This window comes from Capra hircus, chromosome 12 (genome assembly GCF_001704415.2).
Source record: "Capra hircus breed San Clemente chromosome 12, ASM170441v1, whole genome shotgun sequence".
Taxonomy (NCBI): Eukaryota; Metazoa; Chordata; class Mammalia; order Artiodactyla; family Bovidae; genus Capra; species Capra hircus.
Genome location: NC_030819.1, coordinates 16,505,973 through 16,532,202, shown reverse-complemented (window position 1 = coordinate 16,532,202; position 26,230 = coordinate 16,505,973). Strand labels below are relative to the sequence as shown.

Here is a 26,230-nt window from a genome sequence, read left to right as displayed (position 1 = left end):
ACACCATTCTTTGGAACCTCGAAGTTGACTGGAGGCCGGGGAGAAGGTATTTCTGTGGGATTATAGGATTTAAAAAAAAAGAGAGAGAGACACCTTAAGATACAGCAATCAACATGTAAAAGAAAAGCTGACTACACAAACAAAAAAAGACATTTTCTGAGATGACTTTGATCCCATACTCAAATTATTGGCTTAAAGGTACTTGCTTTTAAAGGCTTTGTATCTTCCATAACTGCTCTCTATTGTCCTTGTTAAAGTATTATTTTCACCTTATTATTACTAATCTTTTCTTTGTAAGTAACCACACCTGGCTTTATTGAAAAAAGGTGCAGTAAATATTTGTCCTTTGTGGTAACACAAGGCATAATTTAGTTAATCGAGGCCATCTTTCCGAGAGAGGTGATTATTTCTATATTATGAAATGTACACACAGTAAAGGGAATCCAGGCCAGACACCTGGAAGGCAGAGGGAGAACCACTTACCCTGCACGTCGCAGCTTCAGACCAACCTTGCCGTGACTGTGTAGCCACTCCTGCCCCAGGTGTTACTCACGTTAACTTACTTAGTCTCCCAGTCACAGCCACACCTTTCTCTCACAAACATGGCATTTATTTAAGATAACAGGACACATCACCAGGCTAAAATACCCACCCTCAGCCCCTGAGAAAACGCCTTGAGAAAAAGGTACTCTGCTCTTCCCCGGGACAACTCTAACAGGACTGTTAAACATTACCTGGATGAAATCAAGAAATGTCAGCGGCAGCAAGTCATCCATATGCCCAATGTCTTTGGAAAAACGATTTAAAATCCTTCCTGCAAGAACAGGACACAAGAAATTACTTATTTCCCCAGGCAAGCCCTTTAAGAGAAACAATTCATGGACAAATCATAATAGCATTTTAAAATGCATATGTATTTAATAGATTAGGGATTCACATGAAATAAGGTAGTGTTAGTGTTGAAAAAAAATATGATATTACCAATACAGAATATCAGTAAGAGCTGGAGGATTGTAGAATATTCCCTCCTTTTCTGTTCATACTATTTAAGGATTCAAGTGCTAGCTTGGTAAATTACAAAATACATAAAAACTAATAATCCTAATTGTTACATTAACTATGCTACCAGAATTAATTTTGCTAAGTGATACTGTTTTTTTAAAACAGTAATTACAACCTGTCCTCAACTTTTTAGCCTCCAGGATGGTGCAAAAGCACCTTACATTTTGGGAAATTTGGGGTTCTTTCAATTTCAAGCTGAGCATTTACTATAGGGGTGATAAGCTGTTGCTTTCAGAGGTGTACCAGATGTGGCAAACACACAGCTCACGCTTCAGCATCCAAGAAGACCAGAGGGATGGAGGCAGAAAACAGAAATATTACTTGGTAACTAATGATCATGTCTTATCATTGCTTCTATTTCCCCTCTCAAAATCCACCCAAACAGGATATCCTAAAGGCTGCAGGATTGGAAGAGAAAGAATTTCTGGTCTTTTTAACGATTACAGTCAAAGAAATTGAAGTTATACACAGAGGTATGCATGTATACACATACATGCACTTGCACACTCACACACGACGTACAGAGAGAGGTATCCATGTGCACACACACACACACGCAGAGCCTATTCTCAGATAGTAGCTCGAGAAAAGTGCGTTTCTTTATGCCCCTGAATTTCCTTTGTAATGAAGACTCCAAGAAGCCAGCCTGTAGGTAAGATGAGGGACCTCTACCTACACTTCCTGACCTCAGTCACAGGTGACTTTCTCCTGAGGCCATTCACACCAGCCACAGCTGGACGGTGAATGAGCTGGGGCCGGCTTTCCACTGCTGGGATGAGCCTGCTCTGCTATCCTCCTCAAGGAGCCTGGCTCACAGGAAGCGCAGGTGTGCCCACACCAGTAGCTGGAGGCTGCTGTGCTTGGCCACGCCAGACCTACACAGGCTAGGCCTCAACTTTCCTATCTCACCCTTAGGAAATACAGACCCAGAAACTGTTTTTTCAGGATACCTTTCTATGCTCCAGAAATAACTTCCCTTCTTTAGAAGGCGAGTCTCAGGATTAAATGGCCTCGTGCTGGTGAAAGAATTAAGTCACAACGCCGGGTGAGTTAACAGTTGCCCAACCACCAAGGTGAGACATCATGTCACCTGGCAAAGCCCACCGGGTGCTGCAGGAGGGCCCGCTTGGTAAAATGCAGACTCTGATTCAGGAGTGCTGGGGGAGCTAGAGGGTCTGCACTTCCTCCAAGCAGCCCTTCCTGTTCTTTCCCAGGCCTCACTTCAATCGGCTCTCCATCAGTTCTGCTTTAGGACCATTAACATCAGATGGGCAATTTTCCCACACATTCTCACCTGTTTTGTGGCCCACCTTGTCATTTTTAAACTTCTCAAAGTAGCAAACCCAACCTCAGGAATATACACATTTAAAAAAAAAAAAAGTTAAAGATATAGCTTAAATTTTATGACTTCTTCATCGGAAAAACACAACTTTTTAATGTTGGCACAATCTGGAAACAAGAGAGTTTGCTATCTGGATTTAAAAACATGACCCAGCTTTTTGTTTGGTGTCTGTGGGGGCACTTTGTCGTCTAATGCTGTGCAAGCTCGTGGGATACACAGGAGGGGACACAGCAGTTAGAGGGATGCAGGACAGCGGGAGCAAGCAGAGGACAGGCAGCAAGGATGGAGTCACAGCTGCAGCTGGTGACACCAGAGCGGGTGACTGCAGGGTTAGGCTAACAACTTTTCATGGAGGAAACACAGCCTGAGTGCATGGGGGGAGGGCAGGCGCTGGATTGATGGAGAGTGGAGTTTGTCCAGGTGGGAGGAATGACATGTGTGCGGACTGAGGGGTGAGAAAGGGCAAATATTTGCCTCTTTGATGGAAGGGGCACGCCCTTAGGAGTGCTAAGATAGGAGAGAGCTGAGTGTGAACAGGAGTGGAGGACGAGTCCAGTGTTAGGGGGCCTCCGCTGAGAAATTCCCTTTAGTCAAAAAGAAGCCCAACTTCTCTTTTCAAAGCCGTGGTTGTGAGAAGGACGTCCTGAGGAGAAGGCTGGGTGCAGAGAGGATGGAGGAGCAACTTACACGAGTGACTCAGGCGAGTGAGTCTGAGCGCTCCCAGAAGGCGGCTGAGGACCAATTCTATCTCGGCCACTGTTCTCACAGACAAACCCTGCACAGACTCATCAGCATGCCTGTGGTACACACCAGAGCTTGGGTGGCATTTTTCCCTTGATATCGTGCCTGCTGGTCACCCTTGCTTGGTTTCTAGAATACCACCACCACCACCAGATGAGCACCAAAAAGTGCCAGAAACCACGGATGAATCATCTCATCAGAACTCTTGAGAGTGATGTTGTCCCCATTTTACAGAAGAGGCAGCTTAGGCTTAGACGCAGAAGGAAATTAACTCACTGACATTCAGTTATAAAACAGGTCAAGACTTGCATCCAGAGTTGCAGAGACTGAGAAAATTCATGTCATCACATCTACGACATAGAGCTATTTTAGCAGACACATCTAAAAACTCTATTAAGTATCTACTAATAAGAATGGCTGATTCATGTTGATGTATAATGGAAAGGAACACAACATTGTAAAGCAATTATCCTGCAGTTAAAAATAAATAAATTGAAAAAAAAAAAAAAAGAATGAGTCAATAAAATTACAGGCAGGGCTGGTGTTAAGCTAGTATGAATGGTGAAAGCCAAACTGGCCTCTGACAGCCCGGCCCCTTCTGACTGGCTAATACTTGCTCCACTGGCTGCTGAATGCTTTGAACATTAAAACAGACGAGGTCCTTCGAATTCTCCTGGCTAACCATAATTAATGGTTAATATCTCCACCTCTAAATTAAACTGCACAGTTACTGAAGATTCAATGAATGCATTAAGAAGTGAATAAACGCATGAAAGAATGAACGAACCAGACAGTCTAACAAAAGCATAACTGATTACGAAAATTCAGGGCTTGAGAACCCTCTCCAAGCCTCATGCTATCCTGTGACACAGGACAAGTCCCATCACCTAATGTTAACTATGGCAGGGCACTGACCTTGAAGGAGTGGATACACTTCACATATTGCCCCAGGAACCACCTGTTGCAGTCGCCATGAATCTTCTTCTACAGTAAGTAGATGTAAAATGTTTTTTACATTGCCTAAGCAACCACTGCAGATGGTGACTGCAGCCATGAAATTAAAAGATGCTTAATCCTTGGAAGAAAAGTTATGACCAACCGAGATAGCATATTCAAAAGCAGAGACAATACTTTGCTGACTAAGGTCCGTCTAGTCAAGGATATGGTTTTTCCTCTGGTCATGTATGGATGTGAGACTTAGACTGTGAAGAAGGCTGAGTGCCGAAGAATTGATGCTTTTGAACTGTGGTATTGGAGAAGACTCTTGAGAGTCCCTTGGACTGCAAGGAGATCCAACCAGTCCATTCTCAAGGAGATCAGCCCTGGAATTTCTTTGGAAGGAACGATGCTAAAGCTGAAACTCCAGTACTTTGGCCACCTCATGCGAAGAGTTGACTCATTAGAAAAGACTCTGATGCTGGGAGGGATTGGGGGCAAGAGGAGAAGGGGACGACAGAGGATGAGATGGCTGGATGGCATCACTGACTCGATGGACGTGAGTCGAAGTGAACTCCGGGAGTTGGTGATGGACAGGGCGGCCTGGCGTGCTGCGATTCATGGGGTCGCAGAGTCGGACACGACTGAGCACCTGAACTGAACTGAAGCACGGTGGGGAGAAAAGAGGTCAGGAAGCAAGATCAGGCTAGTTTCTTTGCCCCTGGATTTTGTGCACATGTCAGGTGAGGAGTCTGGCTCACGGCTCATAGAAGGTCAGAACTGACAGACTAGTGCACAGCAATAGACAGTAAAAAGATGATGGCTCTGAAACACTGTGAGCCTGATAAAAACAATGGAGCATACCCACTGGAAAATGCCTACAGCTTTCATGATTTCTGGGGATTCTTCAACCATTAACTGGGCTTCCCTGGTAGCTTAGATAGTAAAGAGTTTGCCTGCAATGTAGGAGACCCGGGTTTGATCCCTGGGTCGGGAAGATCCCCTTGGGAGGAAATGACAATGCACTCTAGTATTCTTGCCTGGAAAAACGAACAAATAGAGGAGCCTGGCAGGCTGTAGTCCATGTGCTTGCCGAGTCGGACACGATTGAGCAACTTTCACATACATACATACATAGATACATAAACCATGAACCACAGGACGTGGGGTGGCCAAAGCGGGGTGTAGACAATTCAGAAATGTTAATTCTGAGGGGACAGGACAGCACGCATCACAGGACTCCTCCAATCACAGAAACACACCACTTTGCCTCTAAGGTCTTTTTTCCTGGCACACTGCACCTTGACCATATTTCAGGAGAAAATGCACAGTTTTGCTCTCATACTTCCTGAAGAATGAGAACTGGGGAGTTAAAACACAGAGCAGTCTCGCCTAGGAAACGTGCACCCACAGAAACAAAGGTCAAAAGATCGGTTAATAAAGTCATCCAAGCAGGGACATCCCACTTCTTCAAGCCAAGTATCAGGAAGTTGCCATCCAGAATGCAAAATCAACCCTTCCCTCTCCAATATGCATACAAGAACTTGTACTGCTCAGAAATGGGTCAGCAAAACATTTGGTGTGAGGACGTGACTAAACTTGAAGACAATGGTTCCTCCCACAACCCACCGCATGTAAAGTGACTGAAGGTGAGCTGGAGTGGCATCATCCAACACCCAACTCTGATCTTAGTCTATCTCCAGTGCAACATTTTAATTTCTGGGAACCCCCAACAGTTGTTACACAAATGTGGTTGGGTTGTATTAAGTGTGAGAGCATGGGCCTTTGTTGGGGAGGAAAATGAAACACACAAATGAAGAACACTGTTAAAAACAAGGGGATTAAAAAATTATACAAATAAACTTATTTATAAAAAAGAAGTAGACCCACAGACCTATACAGAAGATAACCTTATGGTTACCACAGGGAAGGGGGAAAGGGATAGACTAGGAGTTTGGGATTAACAGATGCATACTATATAGAAAATACACAACAAAGAACTACTGTATAGCAGAGGGAGCTACATTTGATATCCTGTAATGGAAAAGAATCTGGAAAGCTACGGATATACATATATATGAATAACTGATCACGTTGCTATACATCTAAAACTAATACAACATTGTACATCAACTGCACTTCAATTTTCTTTTTAAGAAAGAGGGGAAAGAGAAAAATCATTTTCACTACTGTATTCCTTCCTTTAAAAATTAGATAGAAGCTGTAAGAAGTGGAAACACTGCTCAAAAAGTTATAATTCTACATAGTGTACTGTGGATGGGAATTCTCTGGTGGTCTACTGGTTAGAACTCTAGGCTTTCACAGCCAAGGGCACAGGTTCAATCCTTACTCAGGGAACTAAGATCCTGCTAGTCGTGTAGAGGCCAAAGAAGAAAATGGGGTGGGAGGGAGCATAGGAGACACATTCCCTCTTGGTCAAACATTCCTCACATTAAATTGTGGGCTATTCAAATATCCCGCAAACCCTTCTTCCAGTCCAGCTGCCACCCTCTTTACACATATCATCTGGTTTCTAAAACCAGTGTCTTTCCCTCCATCGTCATTCATCTTGACTTCTTCTGTGGCAGCTAATCCCTGTAATGACTTTTTTTAAAAGAAAAATCATCCTAGGTGCTGGTTTCTGGGATATAACTATTTTCTAATACCTCTCTTCATTCCTGTAGCTTACACCTGCCCCCCTTATATTTGGAACACTATTCCCCAGAACGGTCACTTCCCACTGGTTCAACTATCATCTATTCTCTAAGGACAGTGACACCTGAACCAGAATTGGGCCCTAGTGTCTCTTCATCAGGCTTCCCTGGAAGCTCAGGTAGTAAAGAATCTGCTTGCAACAAGGGAGACCTGGGTTCGATCCCTGGAGGAGAGCATGGCATCCCATTACAGTATTCTAGCCTGCAGAATCCCCATGGACAAAGGAGCCTGGAAGGCTACAGTCCATTGGGTAGCAAAGAGTCCTTTCACTTTTGGTGTGTCCAGTAGGTGGGATCTCTCCCCTTGGACATCTCAGGTGCACGTACTCAGTAACACATTATGCAGTGAGGAAACTGATACATTTGCATAAAATATACAAATGAATTTGAATATGGGGATTCTTAAACCATGAACTTAATGGATATCTTAAAAAAGAACTTCAACATAAAAGAAAACCTTTACATGCTGTATTTTGATTCCTAAAACTTTTGCACATTGAAAGAGAAACTGAAATTCCAATTCATATTGGGTTTTGATACTTTGAGACAGTCCCTCGGCTTTGAGCAACCAGAGGTCGCCCGTCAGCACTGAAACAGGTACACAGCAAGGACAGAGCCGACTTCCCAGCGCCAAGAAGGTTTATACATCAAATAACTTAATCAGAACACAAACTATTCTTAGATTTCTGGGGAGGTAATTAAATACCAATTCAATGCCAATTAATCACAGTCAAATAAGAGTCTGTCAGAGAAGAACTCTATACACATGCAGGCTATTTAATGGTCAAACACTTGGCAGGATCTTAGTTAAACAATGATTCATTAAGCCTCCTCTGCCACACAATGGCCAGGCTGAACTCCAAGTGAAAGAATCGAAACTCTTTTGTTCTCCCATAAAAAGACATCAACTGCCTGTGCATGATATTCTTTCCTTCTCCACTTAGCAGGCAGCTCAATTTGCATGCTTCTGGATGTGCTGGGCTGCTCCTGGGCAGCAGGGCATCTGTGAGTCTTCCTTCGGTTCTGTGCTCAATACCAAGGAGAGGCAACTCCCTTCTTCCCAATGGAAAACAGCTGGACAGCTGACCAAGTTCTGAAGATGTCTGTTCACTCTAAGCAAGGAAAGGACTACGAGACCCTACCTTCCAGTAAGCAAAAGCAAGCTATGATCTTTTTCTCCTTTGGCATCATACTGCCACCAAAAAATACCAAAAAACAAACCTCTGGATACATATAACTATCCAGGAAGAATATTTGCGGTTTTCTGCACTTACCTTATCAATTTGCATCCTTTAAATTACTTGGCCCTTCAGCACACAACCACTCATTAAACTCAGAGAGCCATTTTAAGTTTGACTTTTCCTAGGGTTTCTTAGGTGGACGCTATTACCTTTCTGCAAGATCCTTCCCATGGAGAAACTATCAAAGAAATGGACATTGCTCCATGTTTGCTGGGGGTTTTGCCTACACTAGCACTATAAGCATTTAAGTAACGCTGCTATTTATTAAATGCATAATTTTTGCCCTTCAAAATTAATTGAAAGTGGGTTGAAAAGGGCTTTTATAATGCTGTAAATTCTACTTGCCTCTTTAGAGAAGGGTTCTTAGGGCAGCTTTATTAAATATTTTATTATGCTTTAAAAATAAGTGGGACTTCCCTGGTGGTCCAGTGGTTAAGCATCCGCCTGTCAATGCAGGGGACATGGATTCAATCCCAGGTCCAGGAAGAACCCACATGCTATGCAACAACAAAGCCCATGCACCACAATTACTGAGGCCGTGTCCCTCAGATCAAGCTCCACAAGAGAAGATACCTCAATGACAAGCCTGCATATCGCAATTAGAGAAAGCCCATGTGTAGCAACAAAGATCAGTGCAAACAAAAATAATTAAAAAAAAATTTTGAAACTGAATGAATAAAATTAATTCTATTTTTATTTAATAACAAAATATGTACTAGATAGTATTCTTAGAAGGGGAAGTAAAGTCTCATAAAAACTATTTTGAAAGATTTTATATATACATATAGGGATCAAGATGATCCCCATGGAAAAGAAATGCAAAAAAGCAAAATGGCTGTCTGGGGAGGCCTTACAAATAGCTGAGAAAAGAAGAGAGGCAAAAAACAAAGGAGAAAAGTAAAGATATAAGCATCTGAATGCAGAGTTCCAAACAATAGCAAGAAGAGATAAGAAAGCTTAAAGAAATAGAGGAAAACAATAGAATGGGAAAGACTAGAGCTCTCTTCAAGAAAATTAGAGACACCAAGGGAACATTTCATGCAAAGATGGACTCAATAAAGGACAGAAACGGTATGGACCTAAAAGAAGAAGATATTAAGAAAAGTTGGCAAGAATACACAGAAGAACTGTACAGAAAAGATCTTCACGACCCAGATAATCACAATGGTGCGATCACTCATCTAGAGCCAGACATCCTGGAATGTGAAGTCAAGTGGGCCTTAGGAAGCATCACCACGAACAAAGCTAGTGGAGGTGATGGAATTCCAGTTAAGCTATTTCAAATCCTGAAAGATGATGCTGTGAAAGTGCTGCACTCAATATGCCAGCACATTTGGAAAACTCAGCAGTGGCCACAGGACTGGAAAAGGTCAGTTTTCATTCCAATCCCAAAGAAAGGCAATACCAAATATTGCTCAAACTACCACACAATTGCACTCATCTCACATGCTAGTAAAGTAATGCTCAAAATTCTCCAAGCCAGGCTTCAGCAATAGTGAACCGTGAACTTCCTGATGTTCAAGCTGATTTTAGAAAAGGCAGAAGAACCAGAGATCAAATTGCCAACATCTGCTGGATCGTGGAGACAGCAAGAGAGTTCCAGAAAAACATCTATTTCTGCTTTATTGACTATGCCAACGCCTTTGACTGTGTGGATCACAAGAAACTGTGGAAAATTCTGAAAGAGATGGGAATACCAGACCACCTAACCTGCCTCTTGAGATCTCTTGAGAAATCAAGAAGCAACAGTTAGAACTGGACATGGAACAACAGACTGGTTCCAATAGGAAAAGGAGTCCATCAGGACTGCATATTGTCACCCATTTAACTTCTATGCAGAGTACATCATGAAAAACGCTGGACTGGAAGAAACACAAGCTGGAATCAAGACTGCTGGGAGAAATATCAATAATCTCAGATATGCAGATGACACCACCCTTATGGCAGAAAGTGAAGAGGAACTCAAAAGCCTCTTGATGACAGTGAAAGAGAATGAAAAAGTTGGCTTAAAGCTCAACATTCAGAAAACGAAGATCATGGCATCCAGTCCCATCACTTCATGGCAAATAAGATACGGAAACTGTGGAAACAGTGTCAAACTTTATTTTGGGGGGCTCCAAAATCACTGCAGATGGTGACTGCAGCCATGAAAATAAAAGACGCTTACTCCTTGGAAGAAAAGTTATGACCAACCTAGATAGCATATACAAAAGCAGAGACATTACTTTGCTGACTGAGGTTCATCTAGTCAAGGCTATGGTATTTCCTCTGGTCATGTATGGATGTGAGAGTTGGACTGTGAAGAAGGCTGAGTGCCGAAGAATTGATGCTTTTGAAGTGTGGTGTTGGAGAAGACTCTTGAGAGTCCCTTGGACTGCAAGGAGATCCAACCAGTCCATTCTGAAGGAGGTGAGCCCTGGGATTTCTTTGGAAGGAATGACGCTAAAGCTGAAACTCCAGTACTTTGGCCACCTCATGCGAAGAGTTGACTCATTGGAAAAGACTCTGATGCTGGGAGGGATTGGGGGCAGGAGGAGAAGGGGACGACAGAGGATGAGATGGCTGGATGGCATCACTGACTCGATGGACCAGAATCTGAGTGAACTCCGGGAGTTGGTGATGGACAGGGAGGCCTCGCGTGCTGCGATTCATGGGGTTGCACAGAGTCGGACATGACTGAGCGACTGAACTGAACTTATATATACACACACACATATGTATATTATCTGAACCTCCAGACTGAATTTATGACGACTGACCAAAGATAAATACATGTGATATTGTTTTTCATAAGAATCTTTAGAAATTTCATGTAAAACTTATTAGCAGATTATATTCTAATTCTGCTCATAAATTGAGTGATACAAACAAAATATAGATGCACTTTTACTGGGTCTCACTGCAAATAAAATATCAAATTCACTTCGACACCATTACAATGAAGGAAGGATATACTGCATGCTTACTATTTCAAAAAATACATAAGTGAGTCCACAATTGCAAAGTTGTAACACATTAGTAAAGCATAAGTGATTAAAGCATTAAAAATTTGACTTATAATTATTAAATATATTTTCATGATCCCTCAGACATAAAACCCACATTTTTATTTATGTTGCTTTAACGGGACACAGCAGTAACAGCCCTTCATGTGTTTATTTCTCACGTAAACTACAACAGATAATGATTTTGTAACAGGGGTGTGAGGGGGGAAGGTCACACTACGTCTGCATATAAATATAGCATACCATAGGAAAACAAATTTTCCTGCAAATATAAGCAATTTTACAGCCTTTCAACGTGGTGCCCAAAAAAGTAGATCTATCCGTATTAAAGTGCTGACAGGAGAGAAACGGTCCAGCACTAAAGAAAGTACATTGTAACCCAATCATCAAATCAATAAAGTCCTTAAAAATATGCTACATTCCTCAAGGAAATGGTGAGTTGAAGGTTAAAAAATATTTGGTCACCGTGGAGAATGTCCCTCCAACACAGCTGACAGTTACTGGTCTGGACCCTGTCTCCCCACTACCCCGTGCCAAGAATAAAAGTCTGCAGGCTTATCTTTCTTCGTGTGTATTTAGCCATGTAACCTTCCAGGCAGCATTTTCAGCTTCATATAGGCATCCTATAAATACAAATAAGAAACTATGCCATTTTTCTTCTTCTTATTCTGTGCCCCAAACTGATGAAATATTACCACGTTTGTAGACTCTTGCAAACAGACACATTATCATAGGGCAGAAATGTGCTGAGATTATAATATCCATTCATCTAAACTGTCAGCATATAACATTCAGGTGGGGTACTTGCCACCTAAATTAATGTACTACTTAAAGAGACTTCTTATACAAAGTCTGTCAGGAGGGTTTTAACAAAACTGTTAAAAGTGAAAGTCTTAGTTGCTCAATCATGTCTGACTCTTTTGTGACCCTGTGGACTATAGCCCACCAGGCTCTTCTGTTCGAGGGATTGTCCAGACAAGAATACTGGAGTGCACAGCCATTCCCTTCTCCAGAGGATCTTTCCAACCTAGGGATTGAACCCTGCACTGCAGTAGGTTCTTTACCTTCTGAGCCACGAGGGAAGCCCCCACAAAACTGTGAATAAATCTAAACACGTTTTGCATTTTATCTAATTTTCAAGTGTTGGATTAAAAGGAGGAGACTAGCGACAAGGAAACCTGCACTTGACCCACCAGGGCACCCTCTTTCCAGGGACCTGTTGTCCAGCTGTTTTGGGGGGTGGGACGCAGGCTTGCTGCCACAGAGGAATGATATCCCAATCCACCTCCTACGATTTACTCAAGAAAGTCAGTCAGTTCAGTCGCTCAGTCATGTCCGACTCTTTGAAACCCCATGGACTACAGCACGCCAGGCCTCCCTGCTCATCACCAACTCTGAGTTTACTCAAACTCATGTCCATTGAGTCAGTGATGCCATCCAGCCTTCTCATCCTGTCGTCCCCTTCTTCTCCTGCCCCCAATCCCTCACAGCATCAGAGTCTTTTCCAATGAGTCAACTCTTAGCATGAGTTGGCCAAAGTATCGGAGTTTCAGCTTCAGCATCAGTCCTTCCAAAGAACACCCAGGACGGATCTCCTTTAGAATGGACTGGTTGGATCTCCTTGCAGTCCAAGGGACGCTCAAGAGTCTTCTCCAACACCACAGTTCAAAAGCATCAATTCTTCAGCGCTCAGCTTTCTTTACAGTCCAGCTCTCACCTCCATACATGACTACTGGAAAAGCCATAGCCTTGACTAGATGGACCTTTGTTGACAAAGTAAGGTCTCTGCTTTTGAATATGCTATCTAGGTTGGTCATAACTTTCCTTCCAAGGAATAAAGCATCTTTTAACTTCATACCTGCAATCACCATCTGCAGTGATTTTGGAGCCCCCAAAAATAAGGTCTGACACTGTTTTCACTGTTTCCCCAGCTATATGCAGGTCAGGAAGCAACAGTTAGAACTGGACATGGAACAACAGACTGGTACCAAATAGGAAAAGGAGTACGTCAAGGCTGCATATTGTCACCCTGCTTATTTAACTTATATGCAGAGTACATCATGAGAAACGCTGGGCTGGAAGAAGCACAAGCTGGAATCAAGATTGCCAGGAGAAATATCAATAACCTCAGATATGCAGATTACACCACCCTTATGGCAGAACGTGAAGGCGAACTCAAAAGCCTCTTGATGAAAGTGAAAAAGTTGGTTTAAAGCTCAATATTCAGAAAGAAGGTAAAGGAGGTTATAAAAAGAACAGAAGGCTAAGGGGGCAAACACCAAAATAAATCCAAAGTGGATCTAAATGGAAGATGACAGTGAGTGTTTACATTCCCTGTCCTTTCAGGGCATGTTACTCTTGGAATTAAAAGCAAAGGTAGATATATCCTGGGACTGTAAGGAGATCAAACCAGCCAATCCTAAAGGAAATCAATCCTGAATATTCACTGGAAGGACTATCACTGAAACTCCAATACTCTGGCCACCTGATGTGAAGAGACAACTCACTGGAAAAGATTCTGATGTTGGGAAAGACTGAAGGCAAAAGGAGAAGGCGGCAGCAGAGGATGAGACGGTTAATAGCATCACTGACAGAATGCACATGAATTTGAACAAACTCTGGGAGATGAGGGGGAGAGGACAGAGGAGCCTGGCGAGCTACAGTCCACAGTGTAGCAGAGAGTCAGAGGCGATTTATAAACTGAAGAACAACAAGAATAACAAAAGATGCATCATTAGATCAAGGGTGGCAAGGATGGGAGAGCCTGGAGTTTAAAGAAGAAAAAAAATCCCACAGGATATGCTAGAAGTGAGCATCTAAGAACTTATATTAAAGGAAGGATAACCGGAGATCCAATTATATGATGGAAAGGAGCCTTGAAACTTGGTGGGCAGGAATAAAGGACCCTCGAAAAAAAACGTTTCGGGGGAGTTGAAGGAAGGGACCAAAAAGGAAGCTACAAAAGCAGAAGAGAATGCCACGCAGGGAAGACTCCTGGACTGTGGGGCCTCTCTTTCAGAATACAGGTCTGCTTGTTTCTAAACTCTGGATACCACACATAAACACAACTGTCAATATCTTTCCCCTTATGCAAAAACTGAAAAACTCTGAATAAGCCTCAGGAGAACTTGGCAGACATGATGACTTAGCAGACGATGACTTAGCAGACATCGTTCTAAACATTTTAAAAGGTTTCTATTTTGCTCACATGACATTTAATATAGACCCTTAGACAAAGTAAAAGGGAACAATGATGTCAGAACCAAAGAAAATTAAATGAGGAGCATGGGAATAGAATTCCACAAACTCAACACAAAAGTTTCTCCCCTGAACTCTTATCATTCAGGATAAGATAAAGTTCTAATAATACTCATAACTCTTGTTGGAAAAATCAAGATGTTGCCAGCATTCAATTAGAAAGAGAAAATATTTTGACAGTTATTTTTGGTCATTAGGCATAAAACTACCCATACCTACAGCATGCAATTGTGGAGATCTAATAGTAAACAGCAATCTGAAGCCATTACAGGTCTCACATACATAAAATATGAAAATTCTGTTGAAAAACAAAACCACCAGTTCCCATGGGTGAAAGAACACTAACTATGAAAGCATCTGTAGCTAAATTTCATCCTGGGCTTCAAAATACATTTCGCAAAACTGAAACAAAGGATTTTATAAACTGTTGGTAAATTGTGACTTTTCAGTCAAAATTTAATGTGAAACTCATTAAATAGAAAAAGTAAGCTAATGATTTTACAAATATTTAAGGGACAGCAAGGCTTTTATTATTATTATTATTAAGGCTTCTCTGGTGGTGAAGAATCCGCCTGCCAATGTAGGAGATGCAGGTTCAATCCATGCGTCTGGAAGATTCCCTGGAGAAGGAAATGGCAACCCGATCCAGTATTCTTGCTTGGAGAACTATAGGAGCCTGCTGGGCTACAGTACTTGGGGGTCTCAAAGAGTTGGACATGACTGAAGTGACTAAACAACAAGGCTTTTATTATCAGGAAAGGTCTCAAATTGAAAACAGACCAAAAGGGCTGGGTAACTGAATTGAGCAGCCAGCTAGTTACTGAGGGCATACTCAGCATGAACTGGCAGTGTGGGAAACCTAAGCCAAGTTATATTCTTGAAGTTACTGTTGACAAGGCTGGATTTCTAAGAGGAGATCCAGCCCCTAAGTGAAAAAGTTCCCCTCCAAACAGGCCAACCTGGAGAAGATGTAGAATTCCACGCAGTTTGTGCTAAGCGTACTACGCTTGAAGGCAGTTCCTTTCAACTCTCTCACCTAAGGGAGGTGGACATGCTGCAGAGAAAAAGGAAGGGCAGAGTCAAACACCTGAAAAGGTAAGGAGGGACACGGAGCGCCCAAGAGCAAGAGGCGTGAGGCCCAACCTGCCAGCACCTTATCTGCTTGGCAAGCCGCATGCTGCTATTGGCAGAAGCTTCCCGGGCTAGTGAGGAAAGCACCACAGATTTCCAGACGGGTAAAACCCAGACTTTGATTTTAAGGTCAAGTTTATACCTTGCCTGGTTTGCTCTGTAGCGATTGCTGCATCTTCAGAGCAGGTATAAAGGTACGAGAGATTTCTTTTCAAGGCTGTCACGTCACAGGACTGCCTGCCTCATCCTCCCACTTCTCTTTCCACCTTAACTACCACCCGGAAGAGATCAGCGGCAAGGAGGCCTAAGCAAGAAAACATCTATTGATCAATAACCCCATAAGCTAAATCCATGATCTTTTAAAACATTCAGAAAAGGACTTCAAAGAAGGCCTTCAGTGTCTGAGACTCTGTTACTCAGAACACAAGAAAGGTTCTACGACTCCTGCCTCTGCAGTTTCCCTGTCCTGCGCTCAGTCACTTCAGTCTGTGTCCGACTCTTTGCAACCGCATGGACTGGAGCCCACCAGGCTCCTGTCTGTGGGATTTTCCAGGCAAGGATACTGGAGGGAGTTGCCATACCCTCCTCCAGGGGATCTTCCCGCCCAGGGATTGAATCCATATCTCACGTCTCCTGCACTGGCAGGTGGGTTCTTTACCACTAGCCCCGCCTGGGAAGCTCGGCTGCTTCTCTATCCGGTCTCAACTCCTGAAGGCACCCTCTCTCTCAGAGGTATTAGTCACGAAGGCAGTATGGTTACTACAAAATTCCTGTTGTTTCCCACTGAGATGGTAGATATTACGTGTTTTAAAAGTAATACAGAAAATGAAACCCATACTTTCATAGGAGGTGGAAAAACAGTTATTCCCTGTTTTAAAGGAAGAAATTACAGAAAGACCAGTGATAAAATGTGAAAATAGAAGAGGCAGGAGGTGTCCTAATGAGCGACGGAAGGCTGTGCGCTGCAGGGAGGTTTCAAGCAAAGGCCCCTGACTGAGTAGAGAGGAAGAACCCTACTCTGGATGGATTCTTCACCAGGTGCTTGGTCCCCATCCAGAACATTCCTTAAGATGTGACCTGCACATTAAGAGCTCTTCTGTGGCTCCTTTCACAGAAATCTTCTTGGGGACAGGCCTAAAGTGCTACAAAGAGTTCCTAAGACACAGGTCTTTGATCTTTGTGGCTTTGCCATGTATGTTTTTAAAATTTCTGGAATGCACCCAGGGAGGCAAATGGCTTGACAGCAAACACTATAAATATCGAAATAAATAAATACATACAAACATCTGGAACCCTGATTAACCACCAAAGTTTCGTGTGTTTTTTTTTTTTCAGGGACAAGGGGTGTGGGTAGCAGAGAAAAAACCCCCACTGAACAGTGTTTTTTTTTTTATGGAAAAATGTCCTATTCTTTTCGTACGATTAAACCCCCCTCTGACATGACAAAAGTTTCAGAAAGCTGAAGTCTGTCTGTCATGGGGAAAGGAGAGTTTCTGATCTTCTATAGCTACAAAAGAAGAAACTTCACTACTGGCCCAGAAAGAAGATGGGACCAAAATTTACTTTTTTAATAACTCATCATGGAAGGGTATAAAACAACAGTCATTACCTAGAACTACAAAAATAAATCCAGGCAATACAGTAATCTCACTTGAGTTTGAAACGACGTTTGCACAGATTTTACAAATTACTCATTATACAATAATTTTCTGTGTTAAAAGGATACTAAAATAAATTGGTTTTTTTCCTCTTTATGAGGCACTCAGAACAATAATAAACAGTGAGAATATAGAATTTGCCATGGTTGTGCCTGATAAAATTAAATTAAAAACGAAGAATCAAATGACCACAAACCACGTGGTTAAGTGTGAAATAGGAGTAAGAGAGTTGGGAAAGTTTTAAAAAAAGAACTGTGTGTGTACAAGCGTGTGTGCTGAGTCATGTTCGACTCTTTGTGACCCATGGACTGTAGCCCGCCAGGCTCCTCTGTCCAATGAATATTCAGGCAAGAATACCATAGTGGGTTGCCATTTCCTCCTCCAGATCTTTTCAACCTAGGGATCGAACCCAGGTCTCCTGCGCTGGCAGGTGGATTCTTTGCCACTGAACCCGCAGGAAAGCACCATTTAAGAAATGAGAATGCCCCCAAATTCCCAATCTACCCCACTACGAGGTTCCACAATGTGACAGACCTTTCGAAAGCCAGAAAGGTGTATGATCAGTCCTCTCACCAACCAGACCCTACCAATCTCAGGACAGAGTTGAAAGCCTTCCCAGCCTGGCCTGGTTCTGCTCCCTTCATCCTGCCCACAGTGACACCACTCCAGACAGGCAGCATTCCCTCCCTTGTTTCCAGGTACCATGTCCTGGGTGCCCCAACTCATTCTCTGCACCGTCCTGTCATCCAACAGCAGCCTCTCCTGAAATCTGCTCAGGTCTCCTGGCACACGCTGAGCATCTTTGGCCCTATACAGCCAATCACAGCTTCTTCCAGAATTACTAATGTATCCAGCAGAAAACACACAAGTATGGATGACACCATGCATGATTTGAGAAATACGTATGGAGCCCTTATCACAACAGATGGATTAAAAAAAAAAGATGCATAGTGCTTATAGATTGGCACTAAAGAAGAGATAGTATGTGAATCTTGTTATGAGAACTGAGGGCAATGTTGAGGCAGGTTGACACTGACCACCCCAAGGACTGATGAAAGAGGATGTGACAGGTGGGTCTGGGGACACAGGGACAGTCATCGGTCAAATTCAGAAGAAGAGGAATGCTACACCTTCTTTACACTGCAGCTGCAACACTGACAGAAACTTGTCCCTGTGACAAAAACATGATGGCTAGGCAGAGAGATACCTCCAGCTACAGGAATCCTGCCCCCTGCGTCCCTAGCTGCTCCCTCCCCCAACACTGCCTGAACAAAGAAACTAGTCTAAGGACTGCCTGGCACCTCATTTGCTCCCGCTACATGAGGTCATGTGCTCCCAGAAACAACAGTCTCATGTATATGGTGCCTGTCTGCCTCCATCTCATGGAGAGCAAGATCTATGGAAATTGTTTAAACTCAACAAAGAAAAGAGGACTTCATCATGCCTGTCATTCTAAGTTCCTTGCTAGCAGCTTCAAGATATTTAAAGTCCAAAGGTTACATTCAATTGTGATTCCCCACTTAGGTTGTAGCCAACTTCTCAACTCGGTAGCTGTTCTAAAAGGGAAAGATTTTGGTTCTAAGCCTCTGAGTGGTTAATCACATCTATACAAACATGTGCTTCCGCAATTGGCACAGCATCCCCTGGCGTGAAGCTGGCAACAACCCAGACGGAAAACTCCATGCTGACATCCTCGCCTCTAGCGCTCATTCTGATCTGCTCTACAATCCACCAGCAAAGCTGAATTCTCTGTTGCCTCCATTATCCCCGCTCCCCCTCTTTCCTGATGCCACTCCGAATGGTTCTGCTACCTCAGTCTGCATCGGGCTCTCCTTTCAAAGTGTCTCCTCTCGGTGAAGTCAGCCACTAAAAAACTTAGATGTCAAAACCAGCCCAGTGCCCTCTCACCAGCTCAGCCCAGCCCTCAGGCTCTGCCTTTCCTCCATTCTCTGATCTCCTTCAGAAGAAAGGACAGACTACAGATCTTCTACAGCCTCAAAGGAGAGGCAACAAAGCTAGTCTAAGGACAGGCTACAGATGGCCAAAGAATTTGCAGGTGTAGTAAAACCTGATGAGAAACTGAACCTTTCCTCGCTGCACAAGTGAACAATATGAACAGCAAACCCTCTCAGTAATCCGGGCTACCAAAGCCTGCCACAGAGTACTGTCCACTAAAGTTGGTATACATTTATTCGTGCCAGTGTTCAGTCACTAAGTGGTGTCCGATTCTATGACCCCATGGACTGCAGCCCGCTAGGCTCCCCTGCCCGTAGGATTTCCTAGGCAAGAATAATGGTATGGGTTGCCATTCCCTCTTCCCTAGGGATCTTCCCAAACCAGGGATCGAAACCACATCTCTTGGGTCAAATAGATCCTTTTATTACCACTGAGCCACCTGGGAAGACCATACATTTCTTGAGGGACAGTCCATAGAACAAAGGTCTCTCATGCATTCTTTCAACAGAAAACTCTAGAAACTAAGGAAAGGTGAAATTTCTATGTAAGGGGGAAAAGGTTTAAAATCTATAAAGGCATCATTCTGCTGAACTTTAAAAAAAAATTCTCTATTAGGAAAATCTGCAAAAGTATCAGTCTGTCATTTCTAGTAAAATCCAACTGACACATCAGCTGGAACATTCTTGGCTTGGTATTTATGGATTTCCACGGCTAATTTTCCCATACTAGTCCTTCTTCTCCATCAAAATACATATTCTGCCTGACATCCCCATAACTCTCAGGGTATGTCTGCTATTGTAACCTACACGAACAAATATTCATCTCCCAAGAGCTATACTGCACAAGCTGTTCATGCATATTAGGGGAAAATCAGGCTTCCACAGGACATCAAAGTCCTTTGAGATCAAGACCTTAACCGTGTTCCTTACCAGCATTCGAAACTTGCCGGCATTAAATAATGCTGGCGTGTGTTCATAATGAAGAGAAATCACTGCGGGACCCTCATCTCTTGGGGTCACAGGCCTCAGATGAAAAGTCCCATTGCCCACTGCTGACAGGGTCTCCTCAGAGCTGAATAGATCCACTAGTCTCAATTCTGAAACTGCTAATATTTTCATCAGAAAGGACCAAGAGAGCTTTAATTCACCACAACATTACAACTTGGAGGCTGCCAGGAAGGAGGCCCAAGGCCGAATGGATCTCGCCTTCAGATGCTGTGAAATAGTCATCAGAAACTGTGTGGAGAACAGACCAATAGAACGTTTCACTTTTCTCAGATCAAAACACATCATTCCTTATGCTTGGATTTTCTAGGATAATTTTTTTTTAAAACTTCACTTTTTACCCAGGTCTTTTTTCTAGAAGCAGTCTTCACCAGTCAATTGTTTTTCCCTAACTTGTCTGCGCCCTCAGTAAAGGAAAGGAAAAGTTTTTACAGTGCAAGACTGCCCTGAAGTGCAACACGAACATGTGAAGACAGAGAACACAGGTTATTACAAGAACAGAAAGCCCCCGACTCAGTCTTTCACTAAACTGCATATTATGGGGGAGAGGGGGCAGAATTAATGACATTTTTGGACTGGGGGAACCAACGACCAGGGATTGGGCCCAGGCCACTGAGTCTCTTTAGACCTTTAACAAAGAAGATACTGGTCCAACTAATACCCAGGGAGCCTGCCAAGCCCCCAAGAGTTCAAAAGTTGTATTTCTGTAAAACACAAATGATACTAGAAACAGGCTTCCTAGGAACAGAGGAAACAGTGATACTTATAGGTTATAAACCTAAGCTTATAGCAAAAAACAAAAAGGTGACTTTTAGGATTAGGTCCTATAGTTTTACTACTTGAGATAAGGAGAATAAGCAAGAGTTGAATTTGCAGAAATAAAACTCTCACTGTAAAATACTGAGCCTTATAGAGACAAAAAAAAGAAATTTCTAGACACTATTTTTCTGAAACTTTCAACACATTTTTTCACTTCTGTATCAGGCAGTAAAACAAGTAAGAAAGCAAAGTACTAACATCACTGCAAAACTATGATGACACAGACAGTAAAACAGACAATGAAAGAATATCTGTCTTTCCAGTCACCATAAATTTGGTGGGTAGGGGCATGAGGATAGGGCATAAAATCGAACCAGGTGCCAAAGCCAGAATACAAGAAAGAGAAATGGTGGTTTTAAGTGGGATTTCATACATCTATGGGATTTGATACATCTATGGCTCCCGGCTGCTCTTATCATAAACTCTAAGCTCCTGGTACTGAGGCATGTTAGTAACAGGGTTTACCTAAATAAACTAAACCAATGCGAGAAGTCACCCAGCCATCTATAGCCCTGATGTCTTTACATCTACAGAAGAGCTTCTGAAACATAGGGAGTCATGTTCTGTGGCTCTCCCTATAGAAACCTTCTCAGACCTCCATTCTTTCTACTCCACTTACTAAGTCCTCTGACCGTATTATTCTCCCATTTAAAATCAACATGAGCCCAATTAAAAATAATACTACATTTCCAAAATAACCTGCTTAAAGGGAGTTTTATCTTTATGCAAATTATTAAAGACATCATGGGATGTTTAACAGCATTTCTAATATGATAGGATTAGAGAAAGAACTCTTTTACTCCCTAAGTTAGGTTAAAAAAAAAAAACAAAAACCTCACATAAAGCTGTTTTTACTCCTAGAAGGGGGTTAAATGCCAAAGAAGAGCTTACTATGATACCAAGATCCCACATATTCTCTTATAATAGCAAATAATATGAATTGCAGAGCAGACATTTTCTTGTTATAAGCAGTTATAAAATCACAAAAACTTTAGTAAGACAGTATTGCAACAGGATCCAGAAGAGATATGTGCACTCCTGTTTCTACTGCAGCATTATTCACAGTAATTAAGATATAGTAACAACTCAAGAGTCTACCAACAGATGAATGTCTGTATAGATAAATATACACACACACAGTGGAATATCATTCAGCCATGGGAAAAAAGAAAATTGTGCCATTTGCCAATTGTGCCATGGATAGACTTTGAGGAAATTATGCTAGAGTGAAGTCAGACATGGAAAAAGAAACACTGTGTGATAGCTCTTATATGTGGAATCTATAATTCTTAAAACCAGACAATAAAATGAGATGTCTTAAGGTCTGTATTTGCAGTTGGTCAATAAATAAGCCCTGGAGACATAACATCCAGTACAGTGATGAGAGACTAAATCTGCTGAGACTAGATCTTACTCATTCCCAATATGAGAATAATTATGTGATGCCATAGGTGTTAGTTACCTAATACAATCAGAGCAATCATATAGCAATATAAATGTATAAATCAATGCATCAATCAAATCAATACTTCAAACTTATACCATATTGTACCACAAATGTAACTTTTTCAGAAGTCATGACAAGGCACTAGGAGAAGTCTTAAAAATTAGGGCCAAGAGAACAGGCAAAAAAATGATCATCTAGTTTTCAGAAATAGTGATCTTCCTTGAAGATGAAATATCCACCTCCCATCCCCATGCTGGGTCTAATTCATCTTCAAATGCTAAATTCTTTTGAAAATTGACCAAAGCAAGAAGCTCATGTAAAAGCTAGATAAACAAAATGAGGAAGATGAAGGTCAAAGAAATACATACACACAGACACATTCAGACACACATATCCATTTTTCATACACACTGAAATACCTGTTTGTGTGTGGATTGTCCAGATCGTGCAAATTTTTTAAACAGTTTCTGATAACGTCCATATTCATTTCATGAGAAATACTGTACTAAACATAATTTGACTCCACCAGAGAGCTGCCATTATTGGGTAATACATAATATGTTGGTATGGGTGCTGAACCTTTTGAAAATGCCCGTGGAGATTTCAGAATACATTATCTGGTTACTTCATGTGAAATTTCCAGCATGCTAGCATATAAAGATGCTTTTAAAATGTTGAGTTATATAACTGTATGATGATTAATGATTTGGGTCAAACTGGTTCTTCATTTTCAATTGTAGGCACCAGAGCTCTATGGTTTCCACATAAAAACCAATGGGAACAGTAACTAGAGGATTCGGCAAGAAGGTAAGAAAAACGATGGCGGATGGCGGTAGAAGCAAAAGATTTCTTGTGTTTGGTTGCTATTAAAAATGAAACAATGGAAGTACAGTATTTTAACAAGTTTAAACTGTCATATAAATTTACAACATTGCCCTGAATTGACAATACAAAGAGCAATGGTTCAAATTTATCATACTCCAGGCTGATGTTCAATATGATACGGAACAAGATTATACCTGCCAACAGATCAAAACTCTGTCATGCAACAGATCTCTGAAACATTAGGCGGTGTATCACAAAGACTCTGAACTTCTTACAACTTACTTTTGGTTTTCTTTTTCATTGAATTATTTCTTAGCAAATTCTGCAGGATGAAAGAATAGTTGAATTTCAGAGCTGCAAAGCCTCTCAGACGTGACTGAGGCTGAATGCCAAGACTCAGGAAAGGTAGGTGCTTACAGCTACCTGGCATCCAGGTGTTAATCAAGTAAGTACACTGTCTTCACTAAGGTCTCTCCACTCAAAACTATGCTATTTCTTTAACTACTTCAATGCCACTATACCCAGCCAGTAAGTTGTGGTATTTACATGGTTAGTTTCTTAACAATAACTGGGAAATATTTATAAGAACTGAAACTGAACGTCGCTCAGTTGTGTCCGAGTCTTTGTGATACCATGGACAATACAGTCCACGGAATACTCCAGGCCAGAATACTGGAGTGGGTAGCCTTTTCCTTCGCCAGAGGATCTTCCCAACCCAGGGATCGAACCGCATTGCAGGCTGATTTTTTTACCAGCTGAGCCACAAGGGAAGCCCATTTATAAGAAAGTTGTGCTTGTTCTATTGCATTTTTATACCTTTATCTGCATTAAATATATAATCTACATTTTTAACGATCTAACAGGCGACTCGCATTTGCATCCCATGCTACTTGCAGTATTATTTTGTGCAAGAAGAAGTTGTGAAGTATCAAAATGTCCATCTGATAGAAATGCAGGAAGACTGCCTGGAATTAACTGGAGTGAACAAACCACGAAATGTTCCTAAAAACATCCCATGAATAAAATTTGAAGGCCTGACAATCTAAAACTGCCTTAGGTCAACTTTAACTTTCACATGTGAAATTTGTCATTTTTCATGCTTTTTGAAAAAGGTGAATACATTTTGACCAGTTACTGCATTTCTTAAAAAAATAAAAAATAAGTTCTTGCTGCTCCTAAGAAGTATAGCTATTCCCTGGAAGAATTACAATGTTCCATTTAAATAGAACTTATTTTATAAAACTTCAAACTGTATTTCTAATTATACAATAGACTTCTGTAATAAACTTCAGCCATATCATTTTCAAACAAACACAAAAATCCAGATGTTTGGCATTTATATGTAAACTCAGCTCCCACTGTGAAACCAAATTAAAATGAACTCAGAAATGAAACTTAGGCCCTATGAAAACAAAAATAAAACAAGCTAACAAACAAACAAAAAAAAACAGGCTATTGATTCTATTTTGCAGGTTGTTAGTTTGATCATTTATATATTTCTCCTTGTATCTGGGAAGATACACACATCCTTTCGCACCATTTTATCACAATTAAATGTACTCCCTTGGATTTTGTAGGAGGAAGAAAAAGACTAAAAGAAAAATCAGAAACTTGCATGATTTAGTCCTACGGTTCATTCCTATGAAATGAATGCTCTACATATACTAAGTCTCTTAACTCTCACACATATAAAAAAACCTTGTGACTATTATACAATCATCCCCAGCATGTAACAAAAAAGACTAAATCACCGGACAAAGGTCTGTCTGTGGTCAGGCTGGATTCACATTCATTCAGATTGGTTGATTCCAAAGTCTGTTCTCTTTACCACTGGGCACCTTGGGTCCCAAATTAGTGGTCAAAACCACTATTGGAAAATAAAAGAAAACAACTCAGTGTGGTGTTGGTATGTCCAACATCACTTTATTCACGGGATTAATTTTCCAATCTTAAATTTCACATGTCTTACACACTCTCTCTCTCTCTCACACACACGTGTACACACGCGCGCGCACACACACACACACACACACACACACACACACACGTCAATGCTGCCTAAGACAATTATGGTCCAATCCAAAGAACTTGACTGTGCCAGCTAAATGACTGGCACAGCTCTCTGAAAGCTCAGTTCTAACATCTCCACCTACATCCCAACTCCCTGCCCATTAAGAGCTTTAAATTTTCTACTGGTGACACAGTTCTCTCATCTGACATCAAATGAAAAACGGACATAAGAATTAGCAGGGAGAGAAAAGGTGACCTGCTGCTGCTCTGCTGGGGCTGCTAAGTCGCTTCAGTTGTGTCTAACTCTGTGTGACCCCATAGATAGCAGCCCACCAAGCTCCGCCATCCCTGGGATTCTCCAGGCAAGTACACTGGAGTGGGTTGCCATTTCCTTCTCCAATGCATGAAAGTGAAAAGTGAAAGTGAAATTAAGTTGCTCAGTCGTGTGTGACTCTTTAGCGACCCTATGGACTGCAGCCCACCAGGCTCCTCCGTCCATGGGATTTTCCAGGCAATAGTATTGGAGTGGGATACCACTGCCTTCTCCAAAAGATGACCTATATATTTAAAAAAAAAGAATACTCAGTGTTTATCTAAAGCCTATAAGGTATCACTGTGTCACCCAAAATTTCAAACCCTAACCTTAGGTTAGTTAGTGACTTGGTTATAACAAGAAGCAAAAGATACACCTGAAGGCTAGTATAGGAGATTAACTAGTAAAGGAGATGTGAATGGGTAGAAAATTAGATATCAAGGGGTATTAAACCACCATCACTCAAATTTTAGAACTCCCTAATGGTGACTGCAGCCATGAAATTAAAAGACACTTACTCCTTGGAAGAAAAGTTATGACCACCCTAGATAGCATATTCAAAAGCAGAGACATTCCTTTGCCAACAAAGGTCCATCTAGTCAAGGTTATGGTTTTTCCAGTGGTCATGTATGGATGCGAGAGTTGGACTGTGAAGAAAGCTGAGGGTCAAAGAATTGATGCTTTCTAACTGTGGTTTTGGAGAAGACTCTTCAGAGTCCCTTGGACTGCAAGGAGATCCAACCAGTCCATCCTAAAGGAGATCCGCCC

General features: G+C 41.8%; 1 protein-coding gene across 1 annotated transcript in view; it reads right to left on the bottom strand.

The window, feature by feature from the left end:
• ABCC4 (ATP binding cassette subfamily C member 4) overlaps window positions 1–26,230 on the bottom strand; it is a 188,448-nt gene that overhangs the window by 53,498 nt on the left and 108,720 nt on the right. The window contains 1 exon segment of the mRNA XM_018056447.1: window positions 735–814. Within this exon segment, the coding sequence (XP_017911936.1) occupies window positions 735–814 (80 nt within the window).